This window comes from Anthonomus grandis, chromosome 19, assembly GCF_022605725.1.
Source record: "Anthonomus grandis grandis chromosome 19, icAntGran1.3, whole genome shotgun sequence".
In the NCBI taxonomy this organism is placed as follows: Eukaryota; Metazoa; Arthropoda; class Insecta; order Coleoptera; family Curculionidae; genus Anthonomus; species Anthonomus grandis.
This window is the reverse complement of record NC_065564.1, coordinates 8,110,691-8,126,320: the sequence shown is the minus strand read 5'-3', so window position 1 is coordinate 8,126,320 and position 15,630 is coordinate 8,110,691. Positions and strand designations below refer to the sequence as shown.

General features: G+C 28.5%; 3 protein-coding genes across 9 annotated transcripts in view; 1 reads left to right on the top strand and 2 right to left on the bottom strand.

Moving 5' to 3' along the window:
* The window catches only part of LOC126747556 (peroxisome assembly factor 2), a 128,846-nt gene extending 116,024 nt beyond the window's left edge, over nucleotides 1-12,822 (bottom strand). Inside the window, exon 1 of the mRNA XM_050456283.1 lies at nucleotides 12,819-12,822. The gene's annotated coding sequence lies outside the window, so the exon portion shown is untranslated. The remainder of the gene's footprint in view (nucleotides 1-12,818) is intronic.
* LOC126747559 (sex peptide receptor) overlaps nucleotides 1-15,630 on the top strand; it is a 489,101-nt gene that overhangs the window by 57,748 nt on the left and 415,723 nt on the right. For all 5 annotated transcript variants that reach the window (XM_050456287.1, XM_050456290.1, XM_050456285.1 and 2 more), the window contains one exon: nucleotides 14,451-14,512. The gene's annotated coding sequence lies outside the window, so the exon portion shown is untranslated. The remainder of the gene's footprint in view (nucleotides 1-14,450; nucleotides 14,513-15,630) is intronic.
* Nucleotides 1-15,630, bottom strand: part of LOC126747555 (pleckstrin homology-like domain family B member 1) — a 170,412-nt gene that overhangs the window by 18,297 nt on the left and 136,485 nt on the right. For all 3 annotated transcript variants that reach the window (XM_050456278.1, XM_050456277.1, XM_050456279.1), the window contains one exon: nucleotides 13,323-13,383. In XM_050456278.1, the coding sequence (XP_050312235.1) occupies nucleotides 13,323-13,383 (61 nt within the window). The remainder of the gene's footprint in view (nucleotides 1-13,322; nucleotides 13,384-15,630) is intronic.

Genomic DNA, 15,630 nt, shown 5'->3' with positions numbered 1-15,630 from the left:
CCGATTTTAATAAAAATTAGCTTATAATGAACCTTTTTTAATTCTTAAGCAAAAAGATACTTACAATAATTTTCGTAAAAAGAATGATTTTTGAGTTAACCAACTTTTTGGAAAAAAATTGTGATATGCAAGGTTGACCTAGGCAAAAATGGCCATAACTCAGCTAATTATTAACCGATTTTAATAAAAATTAGCTTAGAATAAACCCTTATTAATTCCTAAGCAAAAAGCTACTTACAATAAATTTCGTAAAATGAACGATTTTTGAGTTAACCAACTTTGAATTTTTTTTGGAGAAAAATGGACAGCGACACTGTTAACCTGGACAAAAATGCCCATAACTTAGCTAATTATTAACCGATTTTAATAAAAATTAGCTTAAAATTAACCTTTTTTTATTCTTTAGCAAAAAGGTCCTTGCAATAATTTTCATAAAATTAATACTTTTTGAGTTAATCAACTTTGAATTTTTTTTTGGGAAAAATGGACAGCGACACTGTTAACCTGGACAAAAATAGCCATAACTCAGCGAATTATTAACCGATTTTAATAAAAATTAGCTTAAAATACACCCTCTTTAATTCCTTAGCAAAAATGTATCTACAATAATTGTCGTAAAATTGATACTTTTTGAGTTAACCAAGGTTTAGCTTTTTTAGATAAAAACAGACAAACCTATCGAGCTGGTACTATTTTCTAGCTAAGTTTTCGCGCCTAATTATATCTAATGGTTACCAAAATATACAACATTTTTGGTACCACTGATCGTTTACACAAAATCTTTTAACAATTACAATAAATCCATTGATATTTATGGATTTGTTAAACTGAATGGTGGGATTAAAGTTTTGGTACTGCTGATGATTTATCTAAAAGACCCAATATTTTTGGTACCACTGTTTTTTTTTGCAAAAGAATCAGTGGTGCCAAGTGCAAATATCCATACGTTCAGTTGTTTACGAATTGAAAATGAATTTTCAAAAAAAATTAAATATATGAGTTTTTTTAAGAAAGAGAGGCACTTGCATGGGCTCTAACTCAGCTAATTATTAACCGATTTTAATAAAAGCTAGCTTAAAATTTACCTTTTTTAATTTCTAAGCGAAAAGGTATTTACAATAATTTGGTACAGTTAATACTTTTTGAGTTAACCAACTTTGAATTTTTTTTGGAGAAAAATTCACATCTTCAAGGTTGACCTAGGCAAAAATGGCCATAACTTAGCCAATTATTAACCGATCTTAATGAAAGCTAGCTTAAATTTAACCTTTTTTAATTTGTTATCAAAAATGTATTCATAATAATTTTGGTACAATTAATACTTTTTGAGTTAACCAACTTGGAATTTTGTTTGGAAAAAAAATAAACATTTGCAAGGTTAACCTCGGCAAAAATGGCCATAACTCAGCTAATTTCTACCCGATTTTAATGAAAATTAGCTTAAAATGTACCCCCTTTAATTCCTTAGCAAAAATGTATCTACAATAATTTTCATAAAATTGATACTTTTTGAGTTAACCAACTTTTAGCTTTTTTGGATAAAAACAGACAAACCTATTGAGCTGGTACTATTTTTTAGCTAAGTTTTCGCGGCTATATATATATATCTAATGGTTACCAAAATACACAACATTTTTAGTACCACTGATTTTTTTTTTCAAAATTAAAATAACTTAAAATTAAAATTCCCCTAAAAACCGTTGACTTTTTAATTAATTTTCGATGTCTAGGCTAACAACAAAATCACATTTTTAATACCACTGGCGTGCTTTTCAAAAGATTTTTTTTAATGAAAATAAATCCTTTGACATGGTAGTCGTTTTCAGGTAAAATTTGCTAAATAATTAATTGGTTTGGACGGTTTACCCGAAAAAACAAAAAATGTTTGGTACCACTGATTGTTTTTTTCAAAATCAACAAAATTCGAAATTAAAATTCTTTTAGGGAAGACTGATTTTTTTAGTTAATTTTCGACGTCCAAGTTAATAATAAAATTACATTTTTGGTACCACTGGCATGCTCTTTAAATTATTTTTTTTTTAATGAAATTAAATCCCTTTGCATGGTTCTCGTTTTCAGGTAAAATTTACTTATTAATAATTTAATAGCGAAATCAAATTTTTGGTACTACTGATCATTTGCCCAAAATCTATACAATTACAATAAACCCATTGATATGACACTCATTTCCAACTAATTTTTCCTGACTAATCTAATAGTAAAATCAGATCTTTGAAACCACTGACTGACTGGTTTTCTAAAATCACAAGACATTTTTGGTACCACTGATTATTTATTGTATCAAGTGCAAATATGCATGGAGTCAAATAGATCGTTTTTTTTTAAGAAAAGAGGTACTTGTATTGAACAAGCCATAACTCAGCTAATTATTAACCGATTTTAATGAAAGCTAGCTTAAAATTTACCTTTTTTAATTTGTAAGCGAAAAGGCATTTACAATAATTTTGGTACAGATAACACTTTTTGAGTTAACCAACTTTGAATTTTTTTTGGAGAAAAATTGACATCTGCAAGGTTAACCTAGGCAAAATGGCCATAACTCAGCTAATTATTAACCGATTTTGATGAAAGCTAGCTTAAAATTGACATTTTTTAATTTATAAGCGAAAAGGTATTTACAGTAATTTTGGTACAATTAATACTTTTTGAGATAACCAATTTTAAATTTGTTTTGGAAGAAAATAGACATCTGCAAGGTTGACCTAGGCAAAATAGCCATAACTCAGCTAATTATTAACCGATTTTGATAAAAGTTAGCTTAAAATTGACCTTTTTTAATTTGTAAGCGAAAAGGTATTTACAATAATTTTGGTACAATTAATACTTTTTGAGTTAACCAACTTTGAATTTTTTTTGGAGAAAAATTTATATCCGCAAGGTTGACTTAGGCAAAAATGACCATAACTCAGCTAATTATTAACCGATTTTGATGAAAGCTAGCTTAAAATTGACCTTTTTTAATTTGTAAGCGAAAATGTATTTACAATAATTTTACTTTTAATAATACTTTTTGAGTTAACCAACTTTGAATTTTTTTGGAGAAAAATTGACATCCGCAAGGTTGACCTAGGCAAAAATGGCCATAACTTAGCTAATTATTAACCGATTTTAATAAAAATTAGCTTAAAGTAAACTTTTTTTAACTTCTAAGCAAAAAGGTACTTACAATAATTTTCATAAAATTAATACTTTATGAGTTAAATAACTTTAAATTTTTTCTGGAGAAAAATTGACAACTTCACCATTAACCTGGACAAAAACCTCTATAACTCAGCTAATTATTAACCGAATTTAATGAAAATTAGCTTAAAGTAAACCTTTTTTAACTCCTAAGCAAAAAGGTACTTACAATAATTTCCATAAAATTAATACTTTATGAGTTAACCAACTTTGAATTTTTTTTGGAGAAAAATTGACATCTGCAATGTTAACCTGGAGAAGAACCCTTATAACTCATTTAATTATTAACCGATTTTAATGAAAGTTAGCTTAAAATAAAACTTTTTTAATCCTTAAGCAAAAAGATGCTTACAATAATTTTCCTAAAACAATTACTTTTTGAGTTAACCAACGTTTAATTTTTGACAAAAACTGACAGGACCATCTAAGCCTATAAAAGTGTAATAAAGACATGCAGACATAATAAGTACATTTTCCTTTGTTAAGTTTATTTCGTCTACTTCCTCCTTTATAACCCCAACAAAAACAGGACCAACAAACGAAAATAAAAAATAAAAAAAAAACATTAAACCTCAATAAACTTCCATTCGAGAGGCACTAAAGACCGATTTTCACTTCCTGAAGGCATAAAATGTCCATTTGAACTGCAACATTGACGCCGCCAAGTGACACTTAGTGCTCGTCCTAATCTCGAATTAGATCCACGTAAATAAGACCGGGATCACATAACGGCGGGTGCATCATTTTAAAATTAGAAAAGCAAGAAAAAATTAACGTCGAAAGAGGAAAAGCGTTTTTTTTTATGAGTGCAAATATCCATAAGAAGTTGGGTGAAAATATCCATAGAGTGCTTAAGACTAAGAATAAACTTCTCAACGTAGTATCTAAAGCGTAGGTGCAAGCACGTTATTGGTACCACTGGTTGTTTACCCAGAATCCAAATTTTGTCGCTTTTGAAAATTATGAAAGAAATCAGAAGTGGGGCAAAAATCAATTTTTTGTAGTGGGCGAAAATATCCATATCTGTGCAGACTGCGAAGGTTTTTTTTTTTGGGTGCAAATATCCATGGAGTCATTTTCTATGAATTAAAAAAATATATTACATTTTTTAGGAAAGAGTGGCACTTGCACTGCTAACCAGTACAAAAATGGTCATAACTCGGCTAATTATTAACCGATTTTAATAAAAATTGGCTTAAAATGAACCTTTTTGAATTCCTAAGCAAAAAGGCACTTACAATAATTCTCCTAAAATTAATACTTTTTGAGTTAAACAACATTTATTTTTTTTTTGGAGAAAAAAAAGACAGCTGCACGGTTAACCTGCACAAAAACGCCTATAACTCAGTTAATTATTAACCAATTTTAATAAAAATTATATTGAAATTAAACTGATTTAATTATTAAGCAAAAAGGTTTTTACGATAATTCTCATAAAATTAATACTTTTTGAGTTAACAGAGTTTCATTCTTTTTTGAAGTAAAGGAGTCACTTGCACTGGTAACCTGGAGAAAAATGACCCTAACTCAGTTAATTATTAACCGATTTTAATAAAAATTATTTTAAAAATAAACTATTCTAATTCTTTAGCAAAAAGGTACTTACAGGAATTTCCATAAAACCAACCCTTTTTAAGTTAACCAACGTTTAATATTTTTTGAAGGAAAATAGACAGCTGTACGGTTAACCTGCACAAAAACGCCTATAACTCAGTTAATTATTAACCGATTTTAATAAAAATTATCTTAAAATTAAACTGACTTAATTCTTAAGCAAAAAGGTACTTATGATAATTCTCCTAAAATTAATACTTTTTGAGTTAACCAACATTTAATTTTTTTGGAGAAAAAAAAGACAGTTGCACGGTTAACCTGGACAAAAACGCCTATAACTCAGGTAATTATTAACCGATTTTAATAAAAATTAGCTTAAAATCAAACCCGTTTAATTGTTGAGCAAAATGCTTCTTACAATAATTTTTGTAAAATTAATACTTTTTGACTTAATCAACTTTTAATTTTTGTTGGGAAAAAATAGACAGCTGCACGGTTAACCTGGACAAAAACGCCCATAACTCAGCTAATTATTAACCGATTTCAATAACAATTACATTAAAATGAACCTTTTTCGATCCTTAAGCAAATGCTATTTAATCTAAAAGCGTAAATTTAATACATTTTTAAGTACCTCTCTAGATATGGATATTTGCACCCAGTGTTTTTTCCTCGTAAATATCTAGAAACTAGTTTTTTTTTTGCAAAAATTCCTGTTTTTATTAAATTCTCAATGAAAAATGATCCCATTTAACGTAATGCACTTTCAACTTAAACAAACCCGTCAATCCGTCAATCAATCGACTTTCTAGCGCCACGCGTTGAAAAGGGACGGACGTAATAGAGCGAGCATAAACATTTCGACATCCGACGCTTTGTTTTATTATGTTTCTGTCAATGGGAGCAATTATCCATAAAAAAAAGTTTTTTTGTTTGGCGTTAATTTATGTATGCTAAAAATTGCGCGAGAGTCACGCGAATGGCACGTAGTGTGTGCGTATGAATTTAGTTAATTGGGATGAACAACAGGATTTCGGTTTTTCCAGGTTTTCCCGGCAACGGGGACACGGAAAACTGGATAGTTTTCTCGGAAAATTCAGTGCTAACTGAAAGGTTTTACACAGTAAAAGGACCATATTATGTATTTGTTGCAAGGACTATTTATGGGTGCAAATATCCATATTTGGAGGGGTACTCGCCATTGGAAGATCCTCCACTTCATTCCCCATTTTTCTTACGTTATTTATTAAAATCGGTTAAAAATTAGCTGAGTTATGACCATTTTAGTCCAGGTTAACCCTGTAACGATCTATTTTTCTCTAAAAAATGTTAAATGCTGGTTAACTCAAAAAGTATTAATTTTATGACAAATAGTGTAAAAATCTTTTTGCTTAAGAATTTAAAAAGGTATATTTTAAGCTGTCTTTCATTAAAATCGGTTAATAATTAGCTGAGTTATGGCCATTTTAATCCAGGTTAACAGTGCAACTGTCTATTTTTCTCCAAACAAAATTAAGAGTTGGTTATCTCAAAAAGTACTAGTTTTCCAAAAATTTTTGTAAATATCTTTTTGCTTAAGAATTCAAACAGGTTAATTTTAAGCTAATTTTTATTAAAATCGGTTAATAATTAGCTAAGTTATGGTCATTTTCATCGAGGTAAACCCTGCAGGCTATATATTTTTCTCCAAAAGTTTTTTTACAAATTTTTGGAAGCAGCTTATTTGTTAAGGATTAAAAGAGTATTATTTTAAGCTAATTTTTACTAAAATCAGTTAATTATTAACTGAGTTATGGCTATTTTTCTCTGTGCTAACATTGCAAGTGACTGCTTTACTCCAGAAAAAATTTAAACCCTGTTAAGTCAAAAAGTATTAGTTTTATCAAAATTATTGTAGATATGTTTTTTCTTAAGAATTAAACTAGCTTTATAGTAAGCTAATTTTTATTAAAATCGGTTAGTAATTAGCTGAGTTATGGCCATTTTTGCCTAGGTCAACCTTGCGGACGTCAATTTTTCACCAAAATAAATTTAAAGTCAGTTAACTCAAAAAGTATTAATTGTACGAAAATTAATGTAAATACCTTTTCGTTTACAAATTAAAAAAGGTTGATTTTAAGCTATTTTTTATTAAAATGGGTTAATAATTAGCTGAGTTATGGCCATTTCTGACTAGGTCAACCTTGCAGATTTCTATTTTTTCCCAAAACAAATTTAAAGTTAATTAACTCAAAAAATATTAGTTGTAATAAAATTATTGTATATATCTTTTCATTTACTAATTAAAAAAGGTTAATTTTAAGCTGTCTTTTATTAAAATCTGTTAATAATTAGCTGAGTTATGGCCATTTTTGACTAGGTCAACCTTGCATATGTCTATTTTTTCCCAAAACAAATTTAAAGTTAATTAACTCAAAAAATATTAGTTGTACTAAAATTATTGTAAATATCTTTTCGTTTACAAATTAAAAAAGGTTAATTTTAAGCTGTCTTTTATTAAAATCGATTAATAATTAGCTGAGTTATGGCTATTTTTGCCTAGATCCACCTTGCATATGTCTATTTTTTCCCAAAACAAATTTAAAGTTAATTAACTCAAAAAGTACTAATTGTACCAAAATTATTGTAAATACTTTTTCGTTTAAAAATTAAAAAAGGTTAATTTAAGGCTAGCTTTCATTAAAATCGGTTAATAATTAGCTGAGTTATGGCCATTTTTGTCTAGGTCAACCTTGCGGATGTCTATTTCTTTCGTAAATAAATTTAAAGCTAGTTAACTCAAAAAGTATGAATTGTACGAATATTATTGCAAATACCTTTTGGTTTACAAATTAAAAAAGGTTAATTTTAAGCTGTCTTTTAATAAAATCGGTTGATAATTAGCCGAGTTATGGCCATTTTAGTTCAGGTCAGCATTGCAGATGCCTATTTTTTCTAAAATTAATTTTAAGATCGCGTAACTCAAAAAGTATTAGTTTTACGAAAATGACTATAAATACCTTTTGGCTTAGAAATTTAAACAGGTTAATTTTAACCCAGTTTTCATTAAAATCGGTTAATAATTAGAGGAGTTATGGCCATTTTTGCCTAGGTCAACCTTGCATATGTCTATTTTTTTCCAAAACAAATTTAAAGTTGGTTAACTCAAAAAGTATTAGTTTCACGAAAACGATTGTAAATACCTTTTCGTTTGCAAATTAAAAAAGGTTAATTTTAAGCTGTCTTTCATTAAAATCGGTTAATAATTAGCTGAGTTATGGCCATTTTTGACTAGGTCAACATTGCAGATGTCTATTTTTTCTAAAACTAAATTTAAAGCTGGGTAACTCAAAAAGTATTAATTTTACGAAAATGACTGTAAATACCTTTTCGCTTACAAATTGAAAAATGTTAATTTTAACCTAGCTTTTATTAAAATCGGGTAATAATTAGCTGAGTTATGGCCATTTTAGTCCAGGTTAATAGTGCAACTGTCTATTTTTCTCTAAACAAAATTAAAAGTTGGTTATCTCAGAAAGTAATAATTTTCCAAAAATTTTTGTAAATACCTTTTTGCTTAAGAATTTAAACAGGTTAATTTTAAGCTAATTTTCATTAAAATCGGCTAATAATTAGCTGAGTTATGGTCATTTTCATCGAGGTAAACCCTGCAGGCTATATATTTTTCTCCAAAAGTTGGAATTGCATTGCATATATTAAAGAGATTTTTTGAAAGGAGAAATTTACAAAATGTTCTCAAAAAAACTGTAATTTCTGTACAATAAAAAAAAATATTTTTTTTCTGGGTGCAAATATCCATATCTCAAGGTTTTCAAAACTTAATTTTTGGAAGTAGCTTTTTCTTAAGGATAAAAAGAGTATTATTTTAAGGTAATTTTTACTAAAATCGGTTAATTATTAACTGAGTTATGGCTATTTTTCTCTGTGCTAACAGTGCAAGTGAGTGCTTTACTCCAGAAAAAATTTAAACCCTGTTAAGTCAAAAAGTATTAATTTTATAAAAGTTATTGTAGGTATATTTTTTCTTTAGAATTAAACTAATTTTATATTAAGGTAATTTTTATTAAAATCGGTTAGTAATTAGCTGAGTTATGGCTATTTTTGCCTAGGTCAACCTTGCGGACGTCAATTTTTCACCAAAATAAATTTAAAGTCAGTTAACTCAAAAAGTATTAATTGTACGAAAATTAATGTAAATACCTTTTCGTTTACAAATTAAAAAAGGTTGATTTTAAGCTATTTTTTATTAAAATCGGTTAATAATTAGCTGAGTTATGGCGATTTCTGACTAGGTCAACCTTGCAGATTTCTATTTTTTCCCAAAACAAATTTAAAGTTAACTAACTCAAAAAATATTAGTTGTAATAAAATTATTGTATATATCTTTTCATTTACTAATTAAAAAAGGTTAATTTTAAGCTGCCTTTTATTAAAATCTGTTAATAATTAGCTGAGTTATGGCCATTTTTGACTAGGTCAACATTGTAGATGCCTATTTTTTCTAAAACGAATTTTAAAGTCGGGTAACTCAAAAAGTATTAGTTTTACGAAAATAACTGTAAATACCTTTTCGTTTGCAAATTAAAAAAGGTTAAATTTAAGCTAGCTTTTATTAAAATCGGTTAATAATTAGCTGAGTTATGGTCATTTTCATCGAGGTAAACCCTGCAGGCTATATATTTTGCTCCAAAAGTTGGAATTGCATTGCATATATTGCAGACGTGGTTTTTTAAAGGGGAAATTTAGAAAATGTTCTCAAAAAAACTGTAATTTCTGTAGAATTAAAAAAAAAATATCTGGGTGCAAATATCCATATCTGAAGGTTTTGAGAACTGCTAATTTTTTTTGAAAATTTTTTGGAAATAGCTCTTTTCTTAAGGATTAAAAGAGTATTATTTGAAGCTAATTTTTATTAAAATCGGTTAATTATTAACCGAGTTATGGCTATTTTTCTCTGGGCTAACAGTGCAAGTAACTGCTTTACTCCAGAAAAAATTTAAATTCTGTTAAGTCAAAAAGTATTAGTTTTATGAAAATTATTGTAGGTATGTTTTTTCTTTAGAATTAAACTAGTTTTATACTAAGGTTATTTTTATTAAAATCGGTTAGTAATTAGCTGAGTTATGGCCATTTTAGACTAGGTTAACCTTGCAGATGTCTATTTTTTCTCAAAACAAATTTAAAGTCAGTTAACTCAAAAAGTATTAATTGTACGAAAATTATTGTAAATACCTTTTGGTTTACAAATTTAAAAAGGTTAATTTTAAGCTGTCTTTTATTAAAATCGGTTAAAAATTACCTGAGTTATGGCCATTTTTGACTAGGTCAACATTGCAGATGCCTATTTCTTTTAAAACGAATTTTAAAGTCGGGTAACTCAAAAAGTATTAGTTTTACGAAAATAATTGTAAATACCTTTTCGTTTGCAAATTTAAAAAAGCTAATTTTAAGCTGTCTTTTATTAAAATCGGTTAATAATTACCTGAGTTATGGCCATTTTTGACTAGGTCAACATTGCAAATACCTATTTTTTTTAAAACTAATTTTAAAGTCGAGTAACTTAAAAAGTATTAATTTTACGAAAATGGTTGTAAATACCTTTTCGCTTATAAATTTAAAAAGGTTAATTTTAACCTAGCTTTCATTAAAATCGGTTAATAATTAGCTGAGTTATGGTCATTTTTATCTAGGTCAACATTGCAAATACCTATTTTTTCTAAAACTAATTTTAAAGTCGAGTAACTCAAAAAGTATTAATTTTACGAAAATGGTTGTAAATACCTTTTCGCTTACAAATTTAAAAAGGTTAATTTTAACCTAGCTTTCATTAAAATCGGTTAATAATTAGCTGAGTTACGGTCATTTTTATCTAGGTCAACATTGCAAATACCTATTTTTTCTAAAACTAATTTTAAAGTCGAGTAACTCAAAAAGTATTAGTTTTACGAAAATGACTGTAAATACCTTTTCGCTTACAAATTTAAAAAGGTTAATTTTAAGCTGTCTTTTATTAAAATCGGTTAATAATTGGCTGAGTTATGGCCATTTTTGACTAGGTCAACATTGCAGATGCCTATTTTTTCTAAAACGAATTTTAAAGTCGAGTAACTCAAAAAGTATTAGTTTTACGAAAATGATTAGAAATACCTTTTCGCTTACAAATTAAGAAAGGTTAATTTTAAGCTAGCTTTCATTAAAATCGGTTAATAATTAGATGAGTTATGGCCATTTTTGACTGGGTCAACATTGGAGATGCCTATTTCTTCTAAAACTAATTTTAAAGTCGGGTAACTCAAAAAGTATTAGTTTTACGAAAATGACTGTAAATACCTTTTCGCTTACAAATTTAAAAAGGTTAATTTTAAGCTGTCTTTTATTAAAATCGGTTAATAATTGGCTGAGTTATGGCCATTTTTGACTAGGTCAACATTGCAGATGCCTATTTTTTCTAAAACGAATTTTAAAGTCGAGTAACTCAAAAAGTATTAGTTTTACGAAAATGATTAGAAATACCTTTTCGCTTACAAATTAAGAAAGGTTAATTTTAAGCTAGCTTTCATTAAAATCGGTTAATAATTAGCTGAGTTATGGCCATTTTTGACTGGGTCAACATTGGAGATGCCTATTTCTTCTAAAACTAATTTTAAAGTCGGGTAACTCAAAAAGTATTAGTTTTACGAAAATGACTGTAAATACCTTTTCGCTTACAAATTTAAAAAGGTTAATTTTAAGCTGTCTTTTATTAAAATCGGTTAATAATTGGCTGAGTTATGGCCATTTTTGACTAGGTCAACATTGCAGATGCCTATTTTTTCTAAAACGAATTTTAAAGTCGAGTAACTCAAAAAGTATTAGTTTTACGAAAATGATTAGAAATACCTTTTCGCTTACAAATTAAGAAAGGTTAATTTTAAGCTAGCTTTCATTAAAATCGGTTAATAATTAGCTGAGTTATGGCCATTTTTGACTGGGTCAACATTGGAGATGCCTATTTCTTCTAAAACTAATTTTAAAGTCGGGTAACTCAAAAAGTATTAGTTTTACGAAAATGACTGTAAATACCTTTTCGCTTACAAATTTAAAAAGGTTAATTTTAAGCTGTCTTTTATTAAAATCGGTTAATAATTGGCTGAGTTATGGCCATTTTTGACTAGGTCAACATTGCAGATGCCTATTTTTTCTAAAACGAATTTTAAAGTCGAGTAACTCAAAAAGTATTAGTTTTACGAAAATGATTAGAAATACCTTTTCGCTTACAAATTAAGAAAGGTTAATTTTAAGCTAGCTTTCATTAAAATCGGTTAATAATTAGCTGAGTTATGGCCATTTTTGACTGGGTCAACATTGGAGATGCCTATTTCTTCTAAAACTAATTTTAAAGTCGGGTAACTCAAAAAGTATTAGTTTTACGAAAATGACTGTAAATACCTTTTCGCTTACAAATTTAAAAAGGTTAATTTTAAGCTGTCTTTTATTAAAATCGGTTATTAATTGGCTGAGTTATGGCCATTTTTGACTAGGTCAACATTGCAGATGCCTATTTTTTCTAAAACTAATTTTAAAGTCGGGTAACTCAAAAAGTATTAGTTTTAAGAAAATGATTGTAAATACCTTTTCACTTACAAATTAAAAAAGGTTAATTTTAAACTAGTTTTCATTGAAATCGGTTAATAATTAGCTGAGTTATGGCCATTTTTGACTAGGTCAACCTTGCGAATGTCTATTTTTCTCCTAAATAAATTTAAAGTTAGTTAACTCAAAAAGTATGAATTGTACAAAAATTATTGTTATTACCTTTTCGTTTACAAATTAAAAAAGGTTAATTTTAAGCTAGCTTTCAATAAAATCGGTTAATAATTAGCTGAGTTATGGCCTTTTTGTCCAGGCAAACAGACTACAGGAACATTAGAAGTTAGCCGACAAAATATGGAAAAAAAACTTTTCACGGAATTATGCTCAGTTTTTCCATAAACAGCTCCAAAAGTCATGGAGATATGGATATTTGCACCCCAAAAACGAATTAAATTGGAGCAATTAATTCGCATCCAAACTGAAACGATTACTCGATTTAATTAGGAAAAACAAATGTAAACCTGAGGAAGGCCAATCGAGGCCAAAACGCCCTCTCTTTTTAGGAAAAATCCCTATTTATAGATGCCGCTATTAAATACTATTACCGAACAAATGCAACACAATAACGTGGACCTCGACGTGTTTCTCTCTAAAAATAAAGACAACAAACATCTGGGTGGGCCTAATTTATATCATCGTTTACGTCCTCAGCATATTTTCATTCATTAATGAAAATTCTTATGAAACTATTTGCCCCGCTAAAAGCACGTAAAACAACTGTGACTGGTTCATCCAGGATTTAGGTGTAATTTATGATTGTTTTGTTTCCAGAAATAACCTGGATGTATGAAAGTTGTATTATGATTTTTCACATTCAGATTTATGTGTTTCTTCAAGTTCCCCCTCACGTTTTCTTTCTATTTTTAAAAATTGTGGATATATGGATAATGTCACACAAGAATATGAATGAGAAGAAGAAGGATGACTCTACTCACCTCTCTGTTGTCATCGTCTATAGTCGGCTTCACGTCAGGCTTGGCTTCCACGTCAGGCTCACTGAAATAAAAAGAGAAAATAAATCATATTCTTAATTTAAAAAAAAGGACGAGTATAGACGTAGGGAAAACAACAGAGACGTAAAGTTCAAAGGAAATGATCGCGATAAATCTTCGGTTGTTTATTTACGGTTTGGAAAAACGTTTCATATTTTCATATTTCCCATCGACGTGACCCATTTTCCGAATAACTCACATTTTATGTCAATATTGGCCGGTTTTCACTTTGACGCTTAAAAAATCTCGAAGAGAATAAATGCTGTTTGCCATGCTCTGTCTCTTTCTCTCTTGTAAAAGAAGATTTCTATCTTCCTCTGCCACCCTCTGTTTTCTTAATTTTCTTGTCAAAATCACTCTAATGAATTCTACAATGCTTCCTTATCTGCCTATCTCTCTCTCACTCTCTGTATTTCTTACATCCCACAATGGTGTCCAGTGATATCATCATCGTTGACTTATTCCATTTACAGCCACTATTTGTTTGGGCTACTTTCCTTATGACTCATAGATTTCTTCGTTTTTTCTTATTCGCTTCCTCTGTAAAAGAGACGTCTAATTTCTATATTGCATCATTGACTGGATCGCTTATTTCTCTCTCTCTCTCTTATGGAAAAAGTAGTACTATGATTAGTACAAAGTAGTACTCTCTGTCTATCTGTTAAAATCAATATTGTTGCCCAATGGAATTTTCATCATTGGTTTAATGGGTTTAAGGTCTACTACTTGTCTGGTCTATTGTTTTTAATGATTCCTTTACTGCCTCTCTTCCCACTGTCTTTTGCGAAAGTGCATCTTTCTCTTTCTCTCCTTTTATTTTTAGCCATTAAATACAATTTTCGTCATTGAGGTACTGTACCCTTTTCAATTGTTTCTCTCTCTATTTATTACTGCATTTCCTTTCTTGTTTTATTGTCATTTTCATCTTGGCAGTTTTCTCCTTCTGTTTATTTGAAAAGTTCGCTCCTCCTAGTTTCTGTCTCTGTTTCTCTTAATGCTTAACTTTATTAGGAAATTATCCTTGTCGTAGTGCATTTGTACATATAAATAAATTGTGTTTTTATTTTTCAGGGTATTCTCTATGTCCTTCTCACTCACAGGATCAGGCTCGATTCTGTCCTTCTAGATTCAAGGTAGGACCTTACAATTACTTTTAAATGATCAAGCAACATTTGTTTGGGTGACTGTAATAATTTGGTTTCAATTTTTAACTAAGAATTTGTATTTATAACAGAACCCAAATAAAAAACATTTTTTTAACAAAACTTGTCTGGGCGACTGTATTTATTTTATTTTAACATTAAATTTCCTCCTTAAAAAAACTTGTCTGGGTTACTGTATAGGTTTAATTTAATTTTTTGACAATAAATTTCGACCAAAAAATTGCAGTTCTAGGAAAACTTGTCTGAGTTACTGTAAAAATTTGTTTTTAATAGTTTTTAATTAAAAAATATTTTTAGAACAAAACTTGCCTGGGCGACTGTATTTATTTTATTTTAATATTAAATTTCCTCCAAAAAATTACATTCCTAGCAAAACTTGCATGGGTTACTGTATAGGTTTGATTTAATTTTTTTACAATAAATTTTGACCAAAACATTGCAGTTCTAGGAAAACTTGTCTGAGTTACTGTAAAAATTTGTTTTTAATAGTTTTTAATTAAAAAATATTTTTACAACAAAACCTGTCTGGGCGACTGTATTTATTTTATTTTAATATTAAGTTTCCTCCAAAAAATTACATTCCTAGCAAAACTTGTCTGGGTTACTGTATAGGTTTGATTTAATTTTTTTACAATAAATTTCGACCAAAACATTGCAGTTCTAGATAAACTTGTCTGAGTTACTGTAAAAATTTTTTTTAATAGTTTTTAATTAAAAAATATTTTTACAACAAAACTTGCCTGGGCGACTGTATTTATTTCATTTTAATATTAAATTTCCTCCAAAAAATTACATTCCTAGCAAAACTTGTCTGGGTTACTGTATAGGTTTGATTTAATTTTTTTACAATACATTTTGACCAAAACATTGCAGTTCTAGGAAAACTTGTCTGAGTTACTGTAAAAATTTGTTTTTAATATTTTTTATTTTTAATAGTTTTTAATTAAAAAATATTTTTTTAACAAAACTTGTCTGGGCGACTGTAAAAATTTGATTTTAATAGGAAATTTCTTCCAAAAAATGACATTCCTAGCATAACGTGTCTGGGTTACTGTATAGGTTTGATTTAATTTTTTTACAATAAATTT